The 17,970-nt window shown below is 42.5% G+C and overlaps 1 protein-coding gene across 19 annotated transcripts in view; it reads right to left on the bottom strand.

The window, feature by feature from the left end:
- CCDC30 (coiled-coil domain containing 30) overlaps positions 1–17,970 on the bottom strand; it is a 141,734-nt gene that overhangs the window by 10,689 nt on the left and 113,075 nt on the right. For 18 of the 19 annotated variants that reach the window (XM_058552098.1, XM_058552091.1, XM_058552092.1 and 15 more), the window contains 3 exons: positions 17,472–17,634; positions 11,883–11,995; positions 2,034–2,175 (listed from right to left, as the gene is read on the bottom strand). In XM_058552098.1, coding sequence (XP_058408081.1) covers positions 2,034–2,175; positions 11,883–11,995; positions 17,472–17,634 — 418 coding nt within the window. The remainder of the gene's footprint in view (positions 1–2,033; positions 2,176–11,882; positions 11,996–17,471; positions 17,635–17,970) is intronic. The other variant, XM_058552103.1, reaches the window with a different exon arrangement.

Genomic DNA, 17,970 nt, shown 5'->3' with positions numbered 1-17,970 from the left:
CAAGGTCACAGAACTAGTAAGTGGCAGGGCTAGACTCGCATCTAAGTCTGTCTAAGGCCACAGCCCACAGCACCCTTCACGGGCGGTGAGCAAAGGTGCAACGACTCTTTCTCAGCCTCTGCTTCTGTGCCACCTCCAGGATATTTCATGGGACCTGTGGTTCTTTGCGTAGATGTATTAGTTTCCTAGGACTGCCATAACAAATTACCACAAACCGGGTGGCGTAAAACAACAGGAATTTATTTTCTCACAGTTCTGGAGGCTAGAAGTCTAAAATGAAGGTGTTGGCAGGGTTAGTTCCTTCTGGGAGCTCTGAGGGAAGATCTGTTCCATGCTTCTCTCCTAGCTGGTGGTGGCCAGCAATCCTTGGTGCTCCTTGGCTTGCAGCTTCATCACTCCAATCTCTGCCTCCAGCATCACATGGACTTCTTCCCCTGTGTATGTTTGTGTAGGTGTTTTCTGCCTTCCTACAAGGGCACTAGTCATATTGGATTTAGGGTTCACTCTAGCCCAATATGACCTCCTTTTAACTAATTATACCTGTAGAGACCTTATTTCCAAATTAGGTCACATTCTGAGGTTCCAGGTAGACATGAATTTTGCGGGGGGACACTATTCAACACAGTACAGTCAGAAAGAAAGAAAACACACCTGCTGAAAGGAGGAGGCTGTTTTTATGTATTTATTTTTTGTGAGGCAGATCAACCCTGAGCTAACATCTGATGCCAATCTTCTTATTGCTGAGGAAGACTGGCCCTGGGCTAACAACTGTGCCCATCTTCCTCCACTTTATATGAGACGCTGCCACTGCATGGCCTGACAAGCGGTGTGTCGGTGCGTGCCCGGGATGCGAACCTGCAAACCCCGGGGCCGCCAAAGCAGAGCGCACGCACTTAACCACTGCACCACCAGACCAGCCCCAGGAGGAAGCTGTTTTTGCCATGTAAGCCTAGAAGTGGAAGGCAGGCACTACAAGAAAGAATTGGTGATGCAGAAGTAGGCTGATGATATTTCTGGTGGATCCATAAACCAGGGTTGCTACTTTCTTCTGTATACTTTCCACATTGTTTTCCCAGTTGTGAGTCTAACTTGGATGTGATTCTTTCAAAGTTTAACCAATTAGTGATAAAATAGAAGGATACTGCAAAATCTAACTTATTTTCCTCTCTCACTACAGTTTAGAGTATCAAGAGGACTTCTTTTAACTAGGAATACAACACTGGTGACCCATCTGTAATAATCTTCAAATGTTTTATTGTGTGTAGTCTAGAGATTCTTAACCTGGAGTCCCATAATAGCCCATGGGATAACTGAAATTACACGAATTGTTTTGGTATCCTTGGCACCCAGTGGTGGTACAATAAAAATTTGTCGGGTGCAGAAATGAGTATTTTAGGAGCGAGGACAGAGTTTTCAAAATTCTGAAATGGGTTAGGGATCTCAAGAAGTGAAAACACTACTGGCCAAGTCAGTTGCTCTCCATTTTGAATTTATGTAGTTTAAGGATCTCAAGACCCATTCTGCGTTGGATTCCATTCATCTGTCCCATTTTCTTCTTACCCACACACCCATAAGTCATAAGGGCAATAAGACAAACATAAAGCAACTATGGATATTTAGAAAAAAGCTTGAAGGACTCATCAATGATTGATAGAGGAACAGGGATCACCTATTTTCACTGCCATTTAAAACTGACAGAAGTTTGAGGCTACATAAAGTAGGAAAGAATTACTGATGGTGGTTTGGAAGTCTCTGCTGAAGGGTATTTAAGAAAAGATATTTTCATTTGAAGGAAAGACACTAATCATAAGCTGGAAGTGCAGAATATTTTCAGTGTCCAATTTGGTTTAGCAACACTATGAGTCTTATGTACTTTTTGGCAGGGCTTAAACAATTACTCACAGTGAAGGAATGTGCAAAGAAATGGAAACATGGGCTATGAAGAGGCCATAGATAAATTAAAAAATGAGTGGGCTTTCTCTAAACAATCAACCACCAGCATAATCAGTGAGCTCTTTGCCTTTTTTTCTCACCGTTTCCACTTGCTGCTGCAGTTTTCCAATTTCATTTTCAAGTCCTTTGATTCTCTCATCTCGTAGTTCTACTTCATGAACTAAGCGATCCTTGACTCTGCGAAGCTTGGTCCTGTAGTGGTGATGTTTCTCATTATAGTTTCTATGAAAGTAAATTTAAATATGGGCACACCTGAATACAGTGAAAATTTATTTCGCCTCCTCAATATTACCTTTCGTGGGTTTCTTCTTCTTGCTTTGGGCCTGGCACCAGATGTGGACACTTGTCCTGCCTCACATCTGTAGGACTTCTTGCCCCCAAGTTGGGGAATGGACCAAAGACAACCTCCTAAATAACGCCAGCTTTAGTCATCCCCAACTCAAGAAATTCCTTGACTTCTGATCTCCAACATCTAACTTCTGAATCTGGCTCCACTGATTCAGTCATTAATTTAAAATTTTCTAGTTCTTGGCTATACCTTTGGACAGTGATATAACCCACTTTAGTCTTGTCTGTTTTCCAGATAACTGGGTCTGCTCTCAGTCCTTGCCTTGCGTCTGGACTTCTAAATGCCAGTTCTATACAGGGGTCTGCTTAAGACTCTTACTCCGATTCTGACATAAATCTGACTTACCTCCAAAAAGGACATGAAAAGATGTTCAACATCATTAGAAGTGCAAATCAAAACTAGGAGATACCAATGAGATACCACTTTGCACCCATAGGATGACTAAAATCAAAAAGAAAGATAATAAGTACTGGCTAGGATGTAGAGAAATTGGAACTCTCATACAATGTAGGAATGTCAAATGGTGCCACCTCATTGGAAAAAGCCTGGCAGTTCCTCAGATGGTTAAATATAAAGCATATGACCAGCAACTCCACTCCTAGATATATACTCAAGAGAAATGAAACATATGTCTACACAAAAACTTGTACACGAATGTTCATAGTAGCACTATTCACAATAGCCGAAAGGTGGAAACAACCCAAATTTCCATCAACTGGTGAACAGATGGAATATAAGATGGAATATAGATGGAATATAATAGATGGAAAATATGGAATATCTGTACAATGGAACATTATTCAGCCATAAAAAGGAATGAATGATCCATGCTACAACAGGAATGAACCTTGAGAGCATTATGCTCCGTGAAAGAAGCCAGTCACAAAGGACCACACATTATATGATTCCATTTATATGAAATGTCCAAAATATGCAAATATAGAGAGAAAGAAAGTAGATTAGTGGTTGCCTAGGGGTGGGGGTGGGGAGAGAAATTGGGGACAGAGGAGTGATAGCTAAAGGGTTTCTTTTTGGAGTAATGGAATGTTCTAAAATTGATTGTGGTGATGGGTATATAGCTAAAAGCCATTGAATTGTACCCTTTCAATGAGTGAATTGTATGGTATGTGAATTATATCCCAATAAACATGTTTAAAAAACAGAATAAGAGCCAGCCCTGATGGCCTAGTGGTTAAAATTCAGTGCGCTCCACTTTGGCGTCCCAGGTTCGGTTCCAGGGTGCAGGACCACACCAATCATCTGTCAGTAGCCATGCTGTGGTGGTGGCTCACAAAGAAGAATCAGAAGAACATACAACTAGAATATACAACTATGTACTGGGGCTTTGCGGAGAAAAAGAAAAACAAAAGAGGAAGATTGGCAACAGATGTTAGCGCAGAGCGAATTTCTCAGCAAAAAAAAAAAAAAAATGCAGAGCAAGGAATCAGAAGCCTGGGAATCTGTATTAAGAAAACAGAATAAACAAATATCTAGTTACCATTTCAAGCTTCTATAACAGCTAATTTGAATAAAGAAGAAAATAAATTAAAGCCTCCACACCATCACTAGGTGATGTATGAAGGTGAAGGTGACTGTGCTGTCCAAATAAGAATATTGTTATTCAGAAAGTGCTTCTTCAAATTAAAAATTAAGAAGTTTTCACTTTGAACCTATTAGGTCTGATAACACAAAATCACTCTAAACTAGGATTTCTCAACCTCTGCACTATTGACATTTTGGGCCAGATAATTTTTTGTTGTAGAAGGCTGTACTATGCTTTATAGAATGCTTAGCAGCATCCTTGGCCTCTACATTAGATACCAGTAGCACCTTCTACAGTGTGACAATCCAAAATGTCTCCAGACATGGCCAAATGTCCCCTCGTCCTGTGAGGCAAACTACCCCCTGCTGAGAACCATTGCTCTAGCTAACTTCCTAAACTAGGTTTTCTCTAAGCCAACAGCAGTGGTTCCCAAACTGTGTTCTGATGAGCAACAGCAGCATCACCTGGGAACTTGTTAGAAATGCAAAGTCTCAGGCTCCACCCCAGAACTACAGAATCAGAAAATCTAGGGGGAGGGCCGGCCCCGTGGCTTAGTGGTTAAGTGCTCGCACTCCAATGCTGGCGGCCCAGGTTCGGATCCCAGGCGCGCACCGACACACCGCTTCTCCAGCCATGCTGAGGCCACATCCCACATACAGCAACTAGAAAAGGATGTGCAACTATGACATACAACTATCTACTGGGGCTTTGGGGGGAAAAATAAATAAATAAAAATTATAAAAAAAAAAAATCTAGGGGTGGACCTCTGTTTTATCAAGTCCTCCAAGAGGTTCTGATGCAGGCTAGAGTTTGAGAGAAAGCCCCAGGCATATTTGGGAGGGACCCCCTCACCACTTCTGCATTATAAACAGACTACTTGTGGCAGGCTATAAGGTGCAGGTATGGCTTTTCTTCTTTCCTGCTAACAGAACCCAGATTTCATTTAGGTGTCCACAGAGACCCCTTGATCTCAAGGAAGGTGAGTGGGCCCCAGGTGTGTGTGTGTGGGGCGGAGGGATGGGCATGTCAAACAGGTAAGTCCTGCTGGACACTTCTAGAAAAGGTGAGAACTTGAGAAACCATCTCTCTCTGCCCTGGCTGCCCTCCTGCTGAGGTTGTGCTACCTGCAGCTGCAGCCACTGCCTTGTAACCACGAGGTGACAAGCCTAAAGACAAGAACGCCACCCACCAGGCACGGCACAGTAGAAGGAAAGAGCCTGGTCCTTAATGACACTACTGAGCAGCTGAATCAACCTCCACAGTCACTTTCCTCTAGATTTCTTGTTACATAAGAACAAATTTTTTTTTCTAAATGTATTAGGTTTTTTGTTATTTGTGGTCAATTCCATCCTGATACCTTAAAAACAAAAACTACTCTAAAACAAAAGACTATTCTAATGGTCTTTGTAGCCCCTGACTTCCCTGAATGCCTAGAAATATGGATTAATGCCTTTTTAACTGAAACAAAAAATGTTTAAGGAGGAATCTGCTCTTTGTGACTGTAGGCACTTGAGGGCACAGTCTTTCAGACCCATGCTGCTGGGCAGTTTGCCTGTGTCACCCATCTGCTCTCAAATGGGGCTCTGACACTCAGACTGGAGGAAGCCCAACTAAGTGAGGGGGACTGACATGTGCTCCAGGCTTTTCACGAGGCACCTCATTTGACTTGAAAGCAAACTTGTGAACACTATCTCCTCACTCTAGGAATCAGGAGATGGAGGCTGTGTGGTAGAGTTAACTCAGCAGGACTGGGGTATGCAGACCCTTCAGGTTCCTTGACTGGCTCCTGGGAGACAACCTCGAAGCCGTTGGAATATCCTGCCCGATAATAATGCCTTTGTACATCTGTGGCCTTGGCCTCACCAGAGAGTTCATGCTAACAATATGATTTACGGTGAATGCAGTTTTGTTCAGCTAGAACCCTGGGCCATGCTGTATCCGTTTGACATTTGGGGAGCTGGGGGACTACAGACTGAGTAGTTAATGGGTCTATCACTGGGGCACTCCATGTCTGTGACTGACCTCCGATAAAATCACTGGATGTCAAGGCTCAGGTGCATTTCCCTGGTTGGGAATACTCCATACGTGTTGTCCCACATTGTTCCTGAGGGAATTAAGTATTATCTGTACTACTCCACTGGGAGAGGACAACGGGAAGCTTGCTTGTATCTTGTCTCTCCTGGACTCTGCCCTATGTGCCTTTTTCCTTTGCTGATTTTAATCTGTATCCTTTCACTGTAATAAACCATAACTAGGAGTATAACAGCTTTTCTGAGTTCTGTGAGTCCTTCAAATGAATCACCAAACCTGAGGGTGGTCTGGGGGACTCCTGCCACAGAGGAAAGTTACTTTTATAGAGAAGAATCTGACCCCAGAGCCTGTGATCTCCCACTATACCCCAATGCTATAATACAGCAAATCCAGGCAAACCAGATATTGCTGATTTCTCCCAACAAGATATTTTGTTTTATACGAGAATTAGGAACCAGATGGGAGGGGAAAAGCAAAGCAGACTTATCTAGATGCTAATTCTAGTCAAACTGTTATGGAAGAACTATTCCAAGAGACTCTTACGTTCTTGTAAGTTATCTTAACCCTAAATGTGTTTTTGTAAGACTCTTCCATTTTCCAAAATAGTGCCCCTCTCTCTCCTACTTGCTGATTATACATAAAAGAATCATTTTGCATGTTTTTCCTTTAGAACATTAATTTATCTGTTAGCCAGATACCAGGCTATAGGCTAGAGACATGCATACCAGGCTAGATACAGCTTGTCAGTGTATGTTGCAGTGACGGATTGCTGAGGTTGTCCCCAGTCCATTTTCTCCTTCTTCTGTCATTGTAGACCCCCTGATTTTTAGCGGGCCACTTGGTTGCTCAATATATAAACTACATTTTCTGGATTTCCTTGTAGCTAGATGAGGCCATGTGAGTAAGTTCTGGCCAATAGAAAAGTGAGTGGAAGTAGTGTGCCTTAAGGGAAAATGGAATACCCTTGCCTTCCCCTCTTTCTTCCTTCTTGTTGGCTAGAATGTGGATATGGTAGTGAACCATCTTGAACTATGGATCAGGGCAACATGTTCAAGATGCTGGAGCAAGAAGATAGGAGGCGTCTAGGCTTCTGACACATTGAGCCACCATACCCATCCTGGACTGCTTATGTCTGCACAGTTAGGTAAGAGAGAAACCTCTCCCCTTTTTAAGCCACTTTTATTCAGGGTCTCTGCTACAGCAACTCAACCTACATCCTCATTAATAGAGTTGGTCTAGATACCTGGGTTCATAAAACTGCCTCAAGCACGGTCAGTTCCGTGGCCCTTGCAGGACCCATTACATAATATGAGGTACACATTTTTGCAGACTGTGTTCACAATTACCACTGCTGTGACTTAGATTCTTTACAGGGAGACATTTCCATCTCATAAATGTTCTCATTTTCCTTTTACTAGGAATAGCTCGGTAAAAGACATCACTGGGCTTCAGCGTCCTCTGGCCCACAGCTTCGGCCGCGTAACATCCAGCGGCGTACACACAACATACCTGGGTTGTCCAGGTGTCCTCTGGGTTGCCCAGCTATTCAGTTACTCTGACATTTTGACATCATTTGAAAGACATGTTATTTCTGGAATTTCTCCTACCCACTCTGCCCTGGGATATTAAAACCCAAGTCTCTAAGCTTCCCATGCCAGACAGCTGCTGTCTCTCTTATTCTGCCATTTGGACTATTAAAAAATAAATTTGTTGAGGGCCAGCCTGGTGGCGTGGCGGTTAAGTGCACACTCTCCACTTTAGTGGCCCAGGTTTCACCAGTTCGGATCCCGGGCACGGACCTACACATCACTTGTCAAGCCGTGCTGTGGCCATGTCCCATAGAAAGTAGAGGAATATGGGTACGGATGTTAGCTCAGGGCTTATCTTCCTTACACACAAAAAAATAAAAAAATAAATAAATTTGTTGGGGCTTGCCCAGTGGCATAGTGGTTAAGTTAGCACGCTCTGCTTTGGTGACCCAGGGTTCGCAGGTTCGGATCCTGAGCGTGGACCTACACACCACTCGGCATCCCACATACAAAATAGAGGAAGATGGGCACAGATGTTAGCTCAGAACCAATCTTCCTCAGCAAAAAAAAAAAGAGAGAGAGAGAGGAAGATTGGCAACGGATGTTAGCTGATGGCCAATCTTCCTCACAAAAAATAAAAATAAATAAATAAATTTGTTTTTTAAAGTAAGATGATAAATTACAGAAAATTTGGGGGGGGAATCCAACTCCCAATATTATTAGGTTATACTTCCTTCCTATCCTTTATAAGCATCTTTTGTTTAAACATTGTCTACATTAAAATTTTTATCCTATGTTCTTTTCATTTATTATATCATACGCCTTTTCCCCTGCTATTATCTAGTCTTCATAGCCACCATCTTTCACAGTTGTATCATGTTCTGTCAAGTGAATGTGTTGTACTTGACCTCACTAGCTCCTGCTGTTTGATATGCAGGCTTCTTCCTGTTGTATTATGCATGGTTTGAAGAGTACGATGATGCAGCACAGCTGGTGAGATCTTAGAGCCCTCCCTTGCCATCGCTGGCTGGTTATTTGGCACACTTATCAGTTTGGTCAAAAGTTCTGTTGGCCAACTTGCCCAAAGAACATGCAGATTTTCTAAGTTTATTTTTGACTTTGTTAGCTACTAGCACTATGAGGCAGCACAATACTCATGTTCTAAAATTTAGGGACAACTTTTTGCTTAGGTTTAAGTAAAACCAGATGGTCTTTCTATTATTTTTATTTCAAAAAGGCAAGGAATTTGTTTGTCTGGAAGAGTGGTTGGGAAAACATGGAAAAAATACGCATTGTCTGAAAGGTCAGGCCTGGAATCAGGGGAATGAAAACAAAAATGAACGTAGAGTGTTGACACTTACTTCCATTTTCTTTCCTAAAGTTGCAGTTTTCAACCCTGAATGCACATCAGAATCACATGGAGAAGCTTTTTTTTTTCCTGAGGAAGATTGGCTCTGAGCTAACATCCGTGCCCATTGGCTCTGAGCTAACATCCGTGCCCATCTTCCTCCATTTTGTATCATTTTGTATGTGGGATGCTGCCACAGCATGGCTTGATGAGTGGTGTGTTGGTCCGCACCCTGGATTCAAACCCGAGAACCCCAGGCCACCGAAGTGGAGCACGGGAACTTGACCACTACACCACCAGGCTGGCCCGGGGAAGCTTTTAGAAAACCACTGATCCCCAAGCCCTAGCCCCACAGATTCTGACTTATTAATCCATGTTGGGGCCCAGGCATGTGCAGCAAGGGTTAGGATTGACCGTCGTAAGGGCTATGGACAAATAACATGGAAAAAATTTCAGCCTCACTAGCCACCAAAGAAATTAAAAATAAAATGACAATTACGTAATTTATGACTATAAACGAGCATTAAAAATTGTAGAATATGTTGAGCAAAAGAAGTCAGACACAAAAGTCTGTCTGACTTACATGCAGTATGATTCCATGTAGATGAAATTCTAGGAAGTACAGAGATCAGAAGAGCAGATGCCTGAGAGGAGGTAAGGGAAGCAGGGGTACAGACTGACTGCAGAAAGGTAGGAGAGAACTTTAAGTGATAATAGAAATGTTCTGTATCTTGATTAGGATAGTGGTTATGTGGGCATAAACATTTGTGAAAACTCATCAAATTGTACATTTAAAATCTGTGCATATATTATATGTAAATCATACTTCAATCAAAACAAAGAATATTGGGGAAAATTTCATCACAGCCCTCCCTGCCATAGGATCACCCAACGCTAATGAGGATAGGGTGAAATTGCCACTTTTATATAATGATGCCAGAAATTTTTGGTAGGATGCTTCTGAATGTTTGTCAATACATTTTAAGACCCAGAGTTCCAGCTTTTTGACCAGTAATTCCACAGTCTATAAAAATAATTTTTAAAATGAAAAAATATATATCAAAACTTTTTTTTCCAGTGTTATTTTGAATAAAAATATCAATCATAGGACCAGTGAGTAATTCTTAACTAAATTAGGTCTGTGTTGTTCCAGCAGGCCTAGAATTGACCTGAGCTGTTTTCCTAAATTTCTTGCTTGGCACTAACCACTGGTCAAGGAATGAAATATACTGATTAAAATAGTGTTGCTTTGTAACCACAGGTCTGAGGAGTTTCACGGTGGGTTTGCACCAGCTTGTCAGCATCATTTATTGATAACAGTAAGATTGACGCTTTGCACCTGGTCTCAGTGAGACCCCCAAGCAGGCTCTGCTCATGAGGCTGGTCATTCATAGCAGAAATATGCTTCCATGGCCAGAAGAATATAAAAAAATCTCTGCCGAGACTCCATTTTGGGATCCCTGGTTGTGAGGTGTTCAGTGCACATGTGGGTGGTTCCTGACCCGAGAGAGAAGGTGCACCCAGGCACAGCCCTTACATAGGGAGGACCCTCTAGGTCCCCTGCCTGACCCCTCTGGACTGCCTGCTGTGAGACAGCCATGGGCTGCCAAGCATGTCCTGATCCTAATTCTGTTACGATATTGTATCCTTCTCCTGCAATGAGCTGTACATCTGTAAGCATTGTCACTGGAGTTCCGTTAGTCTTCTTTAGCAACTGAACTCTGTTAGTACAAGGGCATACCAACTGTATGAAATATTATGTTTTATCAAAATAAGCAAATTCAAAGACTGTAGCAACAAAGCACAATGCTTATGAGATGATATTAAGAGAAAGAGAATATAAAACTTTATCTAAGCTTTGATAGTAAAATCATAAAACTATGTTGATAGAGACTAGGAGTGAACATGGGAGGGATTCTGGGTAAGTTTTCTTTCATTCAAAAATCTGCATTGTTGTTTCATTATCTGTGAAATGAAAAAAAAATTTAGCTGCCTAAAGACCAAATGTCATTTTACCTCTGGAAACTGATATTTACCTGGTGTGCGGATACACACACACACCCACACACACACACACACCCACACACACCCACACACCCCCCCACACCCCAGCCATTATGGGTACCCAGGCAGTATGGCTGCAGAGTCCATACTCTGAAATACTATGCAGAGAAGAGGAGAGCAGGAGGAATCAGGTGGAATGAGCAGGGAGTGGAAAAAAGAGAAGGGAGTTCAGGAACACAAATTTAGTCCCTACTATTTAGATATACAGTCCCTACTATATACCAGGGACTATGGATATAAAGATGAGTAAGACTGTGGCCCATGCCCTTGAAAAGCCTACAGTTGTGGGGCCAGCCCCGTGGCATAGTGGTTAAGTGAGCATGCTCCACTTCAGCAGCCCAAGTTCGCCGGTTTGGATCCCAGGCATGGACCTACACCACTCATCAGCCGTGCTGTGGTGGCATCCCACATGTAAAGTAGAGGAAGACTGGCACAGATGTTAGCTCAAGGCTAATCTTCGTCAAGCAAAAAAAAAAATTTTTAATCTGGAAAAAAAGTAGTAGTCACTGGAAAAAAAAAAAAAAAGCCTACATTCTGGTGAGGAAGATAGGTAGTGAATCACCTTATTCAAAACAACGTGGCAAGTTCTGAAATAGTCCAGAGAGGCACATACAAAGGGCTATAGGGGCACAAAGAATGAGTACCTTACCCAACTTAGGCTAGGGGGTCAAGAAAGGCTTCTTAGAGAAGGTGACTTTTGAGTCTAAGAATTATGAGTTGAAATGAAGAGTTGAAATAGGGAGAGGGTGTCCAGGCTGAGGAAAGTATGTGAGGGGAGAAAAAACCTAAAAGCAAGTGAGAAGGTGCATCTGGAGAAAAGCAAGTTAGATACCATCAGAGCTCAATAAATAGTAATTTCCTTCTCCCTCCCTCTCTTGGGAAGAAACTGGGCCCCATATCTCTTGAGGAAAAGCTATGGGGCTAGAAGTTCCAGGAACCAAGGAGAGCTGTGCTGGCCCTCTGGCAAGCTCACTTCAGTGCGCATCCCTGCTTACCCTGGAGCTGGCTCAGCAAGAAGCAGCTGCTCTACACAGCGTTCTTCCAAAGGAAGCTGATTTTGTTTACCTCACATGGACATCAAGCTGCTTCAAAAATTGCCCATATTCTTCACACAGAGCTTCCTTCTCCTGCTGCAACCCAGACAGCTTCTCTGACAATTCCCGGTTTCTCTTGAGATGCTGAAAAACATTTTTTTAAAAAAATGAGAACACTCTGTGCTGGTTAAAGGTATGATATTGAGGGAATGCAAACTGGCAAAGCCTTTCTTCTGAAAAAGGCTTATAGTGACTCCAGCTTCTGGACCACAGTCGCTCCCTGTGATTTCCCCACTTCCAGATCTCCTGAAAGCCAGCAACTCTTCTCCTTGACTTTTGCTCCCCCATCCTTTCTAATAGTTTTGCAAGCATCTAATTTCCTACACAGAAAAGGCTTCCAGCTTGAAGTACATAAAGTGAAAGCTGTTTTCCTGACCTAACCCTGACTAATAAAGTATTTGGTTCTAGAAGTGGATCCAGTGAACAGATCCTCAAAGATGGGAACCTGGGATTGGTTATATGACCTGGTTAGAGTTAAAGGCAGTATGATCTTGTCACTAGTACTAGTAATCCGTGGCATTAAGAGTTGATTAAATTATAACTTATAGTTGCCTGTGATGAAGTGCTTTGGGAGATGACATGACTGCTACAAAGAATGTAACAGCAGAATTGAGAAGTGCAAGGACTGTGGGGTGGGCTAGCCACATCTGACCGTGTTAATGAGCTTACAAGGAGAATATGTTCAACTTGGGGATTTCATTATTGGAAGAAGACACAGTCAGAGACCCAGAGAGTTTCTATGAGTGCCCTGAAAGAAACTCTTCGCTCTTATAAGCAACAGGTCAATGTATACAGAAATCAAATCCAAAATTCCACGAGTTGATTTCATAACCTTGCCAGGCCTCTTATGTGAAAAATAATGCTTTGTTTGGGAATGTATGGAAATCTGAGAATTGGGAATGAGTACATCTGACAGGATTCCAAAGACTGTGGTGAGCACGCTGGACCTCCAAATTCTAGTGAGCTTCTCTTTCGGCATAAGCAGTCCCTCCTCTGCTGTCTCAGGAGATTAACCACTCTTGTCTTGAAGACTCTGTATTGACTTCACTTGAGGCAGTTATTCTGTAAGAGGATACCTGTTGTTCTCAAGACCGACCTCTACACCACTACTTCTCATTGCCACCAATCCTATAACTAGAGTCAGATCCAAGCACATACTGGGGAGTGGGGATTGAGTACAGGGATTGACCTGGGAGGACTGCTATATTGAAAGAATGAAAAAATTTTGCCAACTTAAATTGGCGGAAGCCTGAGAAATATATGTAAGAATGTATTCATAATGTGTTATACTAGGAAGAAATGAATATAATGGTGAATAGGACAAATTTATTGATAGGGATGCCCTGACTAGAGATTCAGGATTTAATGTGTTTTTGGAACATCTAAAGTGACTTCAACAGTTTGCTTGGTTGGTTGACTGAAATTTGGACTCAACAATGGCCTATATTAAATGACATTAAGATGCCATACTTCCTTGACATAGAAAGGAAGAAATCCAAAGGCTTAGGAAAGGAAATTTGGAGTAGATTTATTATGGGTGACCTGCTCACCCACCTCATCACCATGACTCATACATCACTCACAAGACACTCTCTTCACCAAAGCTTTGCCAAATACATAGGTGAGGGGAGCACCAGATTTCCTGAAATGCTCTACAATGCTATCCAATTGAGGATGATCGTGGGAGGTGCCAACATTAAAATGGATCCCTGATTTTATTGGGGATGATAGTACTACAGTGTCGGAGGTCAAGTGGCAATATTTAACCCCCAGATACAAGGTAGGCATTATTACTTTTATTAGACAATAGGGCCAGAGATATAACCAAATGGTTTGACTTGTAGAAATCTTTGGTTGTGGTAATTGATCACAGTGATTGTAGGACTAAAACAGATGAGCAACCTATTCAAGTCTTACTTGAGTTGCATTTTTTTTCTTTTTTATTTATTTATTTATTTTGTGAGGAAGATCGGCCCTGAGCTAACATCTGCCAATCCTCCTCCTTTTTTTTTTCTTTTTGCTGAGGAAGACTGGCCCTGGGTAACATCCATGCCCATCTTCCTCTACTCTATACGGGACACTACCACAGCATGGCTTGACAGGCAGTGCGTCGGTGTGCGCCCAGGATCTGAACCGGCAAACCCCGGGCCACCGCAGTGGAGTGCGCGCACTTAACCGCTTGCGCCACTGGGCCAGCCCCTTGAGTTGCATTTTTAAAAATATATAAGTAAATAAATAAAACCTCCTGGGTGTGGTGAACAGAGGCCCAATCTGAATGATAACAATGGAGAATAACGGGCTTTTACTCAATCCCCAGACCTGAGCCAGTTCAGAGACCCAGAGTCCTTTGAATGATGGGAATGCCAGGTTGTCTTCAGGAAAAACCCTGTGACACTGTCCTAAGTATGTGATCTTCTCCCAAGTCTTCCTCACAGAGACCTATGCCCTTTTATCAAGGTGACTGGGCACTGGAAAAAGGGAATTATATAGACTTTTGGGGGAATTATAGTACAGTGGTTCTGAGTCAATACTAATACTTTGGAACTCAAAATGCCACTGAGGTTCACAATTCAGAGTGGGGGCTTAAAGAAGTAAGGTGAAAAATGGAGTTTAAACTCAGAGTGTATCTTAGAGTATGACTGCAGTGATTCATTGGCTCAGTACATGTTTCACAGTGGGCCTAGGAGGGTTGTGAATCACCCCAGTGATTATTTTCCCAATTCTTGAATGCATTGTCAGAAGAGACCATCTGAATAGCAGATTTTCCATGTTGGCTTTCTGACCCAAGGAGTGAGGGCTATTGATGGTAGAAAAGGCCAAGTTCTTGGACTGCCTCTTCAGATTCTAGAATTATACCACATTTACTCCTTCAACCTATGTATCAAGTAACCTTCAAGGCTGTAAGTTTTTAGTGGGGCCCAAGCAAGACAAAGATCTGCAGCTGTGTCAGGCTGCAGTACAAACTGCTTTGCTGCTTGGGCTTTGTGACCTAGCAGATCCAAAGATGCTCCACGTTTTGGTGGTAGATGAGGACGCTATGTGGGACCTCTGGTAAGCTTTAGTAAGACAGTTTAACCTTAGGATTTGTGAGCGAAGCCATCCCTCCTCCCATAATAACTATTCACCTTTTGGGGAAGGTCCTTGCTTATGACTGGGCTCTGGTGGAGACTGAATACTTGGCCATGAGAAATCAAGTGATCGAGTAACCTGAGCTGCTTTTCCTAAAACTAGGTATTACATGATTCACCAAGCCATTAAGTTGGGCACGTGCAGTGGTACTCCACCCTCAAGTGGAAGCACTGTGATAGTTACTGAGCCTGAGCAGGTCCTAAAGGTACAAAGTTGCATGAGCAAGTGGTACTTACTTCTACTGTATTACTATCTCTTTCAACCCAGACCTATGGCCTCGTGGGGAGTCCCCTATGACCAGTGAACTCAGACAGAATATATTTAGGCCTAATTTACATACGGTCCTGTACAATATGCTGCAACCACTTGAAACAGGGCTGCTGCAGCAGTACAGCCCTACTGAGGGGGGCCTCAAGAACAGCGGGAAGGGAAATCTCAGTGGGCAAAGCTTGTGTTCACTTTGCCTGGAAAGAGAGACGGCCAGAGGCATGGACCTTTACTAATTCATAGAAAGTTTCTAATAGTTTGGCCAGATGATCAGGAATTTGCAAAGAATAATATTGGAGGACTGGTGAAAAAGAGTTCTGGGAAAGGGGCCTAAGGCTAGAAATGCTGTCCAATAGGATTTTCTGCAATGATGGAGATAGTCTATATCTGCACTCTCCAATATGGTAGTCACTAGCCACAAGTGGCAACTGAGCACCTGAAATGTGGCTAGTGTGTCTGAGGAACTGGATTTTAAATTTTATTTAATTTTAATTAATTTAAATTTATATAGCCACGTGTGGCTAGTTGACACAATATCGGACAGCACAGGCCCGAGTGTGAAAACATATGCCTTTCATGTGTTTTTGCTCACCAAAGGGCATCCACAGGAGAAGTGGCTCTCAATAATAAGGTGGAAAAAAGAGTACATTCTGCAGATGTCACTTAGCCTCTTTTTCCAGCACCTATTTGCTTGCCCAATGGGCTCATGTACAAAGTTCATGGTGGCAGGAATATGTTTTACAAGGGGTCACCAAGGCTAATCCATTCAACTTGCCAAAAGCGAAGATCAGTGCTGAGCAACTGTTATGACACCGTCCACCGGGGCTTTATTATAGGCAGGTTTATTACACTGGACCCCTTCCACCATGGAGAGAACCGCAATTTGTCCTTAGTGGAATAGATACTCATTTTAGATACAGATTTGCTTTCTCCGTACATAATGCTTTTGCCAGGACCACCATCTGTGAACTTACAAATTCCTTATTTCTTGTCATGATATATTACTCAACATTGCTTCTGACCAAGAAAAGCATTTTACAGTAACAGAAGTGAAACAAAGGTTCATAAATATGAGTCATTGGTCTCACCATAAATCCCATCATCCAGAAAAAAACAACCTGACAAAACAGTGGAAAGACCTATGGAAGATGTAGTTATGATGCTGGCTAGGTGACAACATCTTTGGGGTTAGGTGATGTCCTGTAAGATGATGTATAAACTTTTAACCAATGATTAATATATGATGCCGTTTCTCTCACAGCCAGAACACGTGGAAAGGGACCAAAAGATGGAAATGGCTTCTCCACACCAACACCCCACTGGCAAAATGTGTGTTACTGTAGCATTGGCAGTTAACTTTATAATTAAGTTTTAAAGTTACAGTATATCCATGTGGATTGAGACTGAAGAAGTAGAAATTAACATTAACCAAAAATGATCACAGATACTGATGGGACTTTTGAGAAGTTAAGTGTGTCTTCATTTATATGAGTGACAGTGCATCATACAGGTAGAAGCATAATATTCTTCTTGTTTATTAGGTTAAATATGGGTAGAAGGGTTTGTATGGACGCTGACTAGCCAGAGTGGACTGCGCTGTTGCTCAACAGGATCCTCACTTTTCTAAGCTCTCCCCTGTGCTGCAAGGTTGGAAGTTTGGAAGCTACATTTCTCAGACTCCCTTGACAGTAGAGTTCCAGTTTAGTTTCTGCAAATGAGAGGCACTTGCACACGGTTTGGAAAGCACTGGTGGGAGGAGGAGCCATTGTTCTTCTCTAACACCAGCAGGCAGATGAATGAGCAGACACAGATGAGATGTTTGTAGGGCCTTCAGGGAGAGTTTCTGCAAATCCCCTACTTAAGAGCTCTAGGAGTTGGCTGCCCTGTGGTTTCTGAACTTCTGGACACTGAAAGCAGCTCCAGTTCTTCCTGACCTTCGACTCACCCTCACCTCTCCCTTCCAACAGTTTTGTAAGCACGTTATTCCCTGTGTTAAATCTCCTCTTGCCTGAAATACCTAGAGTAGATTCTGCTTTCCTGATTGAACCCTGACCAAACCTAATGGGTAAAATGCTAGGCACTCAATAATTATTAGCTATTATTAGCTATTACTCAGGCCTATGGGAACAGCAAAACTGAGAGGCATATCCATTTACTTTCTTACCTCATCAGATTTTCTGTTTTCATTTTCCAGTTGTTTAAGTTGGGCCTCTTGTTGCTGAATTCTGTTTTGTTGCTGAGAACTGGTCATTTCCAGTTGATTCTCTTTGTCCTGTAAGATTTTCACTTGCTTTTGTAGCTCACTTATAATCTGATCTAGGAGTTTCCTGAAGGCAATCAATGTACATTAAATCACACTGTGAATTGCAAAGCTTTGCAAATGAAACTGTTTGACCTAAAATTGTTATACCATCACAGGGGATTTTTTTGGTTCAATGAGAAGGTATGTGTCCATAAGATAAAGGTACCAACACAAGGAGCCTCCTTTACGACAGAAGCTCTTCTTCTCTCTCTCACTCCTCAAAACAACCCTACAAAGAAGAAGAAATAACTTCCCTTATTTCAGAGAGGAAGCTGTAGCACAGAGAGGTTTAATTAACTTGCTTAATGTCACACAGCTAGGACAAGATGGAGGTAGGGCTCTAATCCGGGATCCCATATTC

The sequence above is a fragment of the Diceros bicornis genome, chromosome 13 (assembly GCF_020826845.1).
Source record: "Diceros bicornis minor isolate mBicDic1 chromosome 13, mDicBic1.mat.cur, whole genome shotgun sequence".
Classification (NCBI taxonomy): Eukaryota; Metazoa; Chordata; class Mammalia; order Perissodactyla; family Rhinocerotidae; genus Diceros; species Diceros bicornis.
The sequence above is the reverse complement of the archived record's forward strand: the minus strand, read 5'-3'. Positions and strand labels throughout refer to the sequence as shown.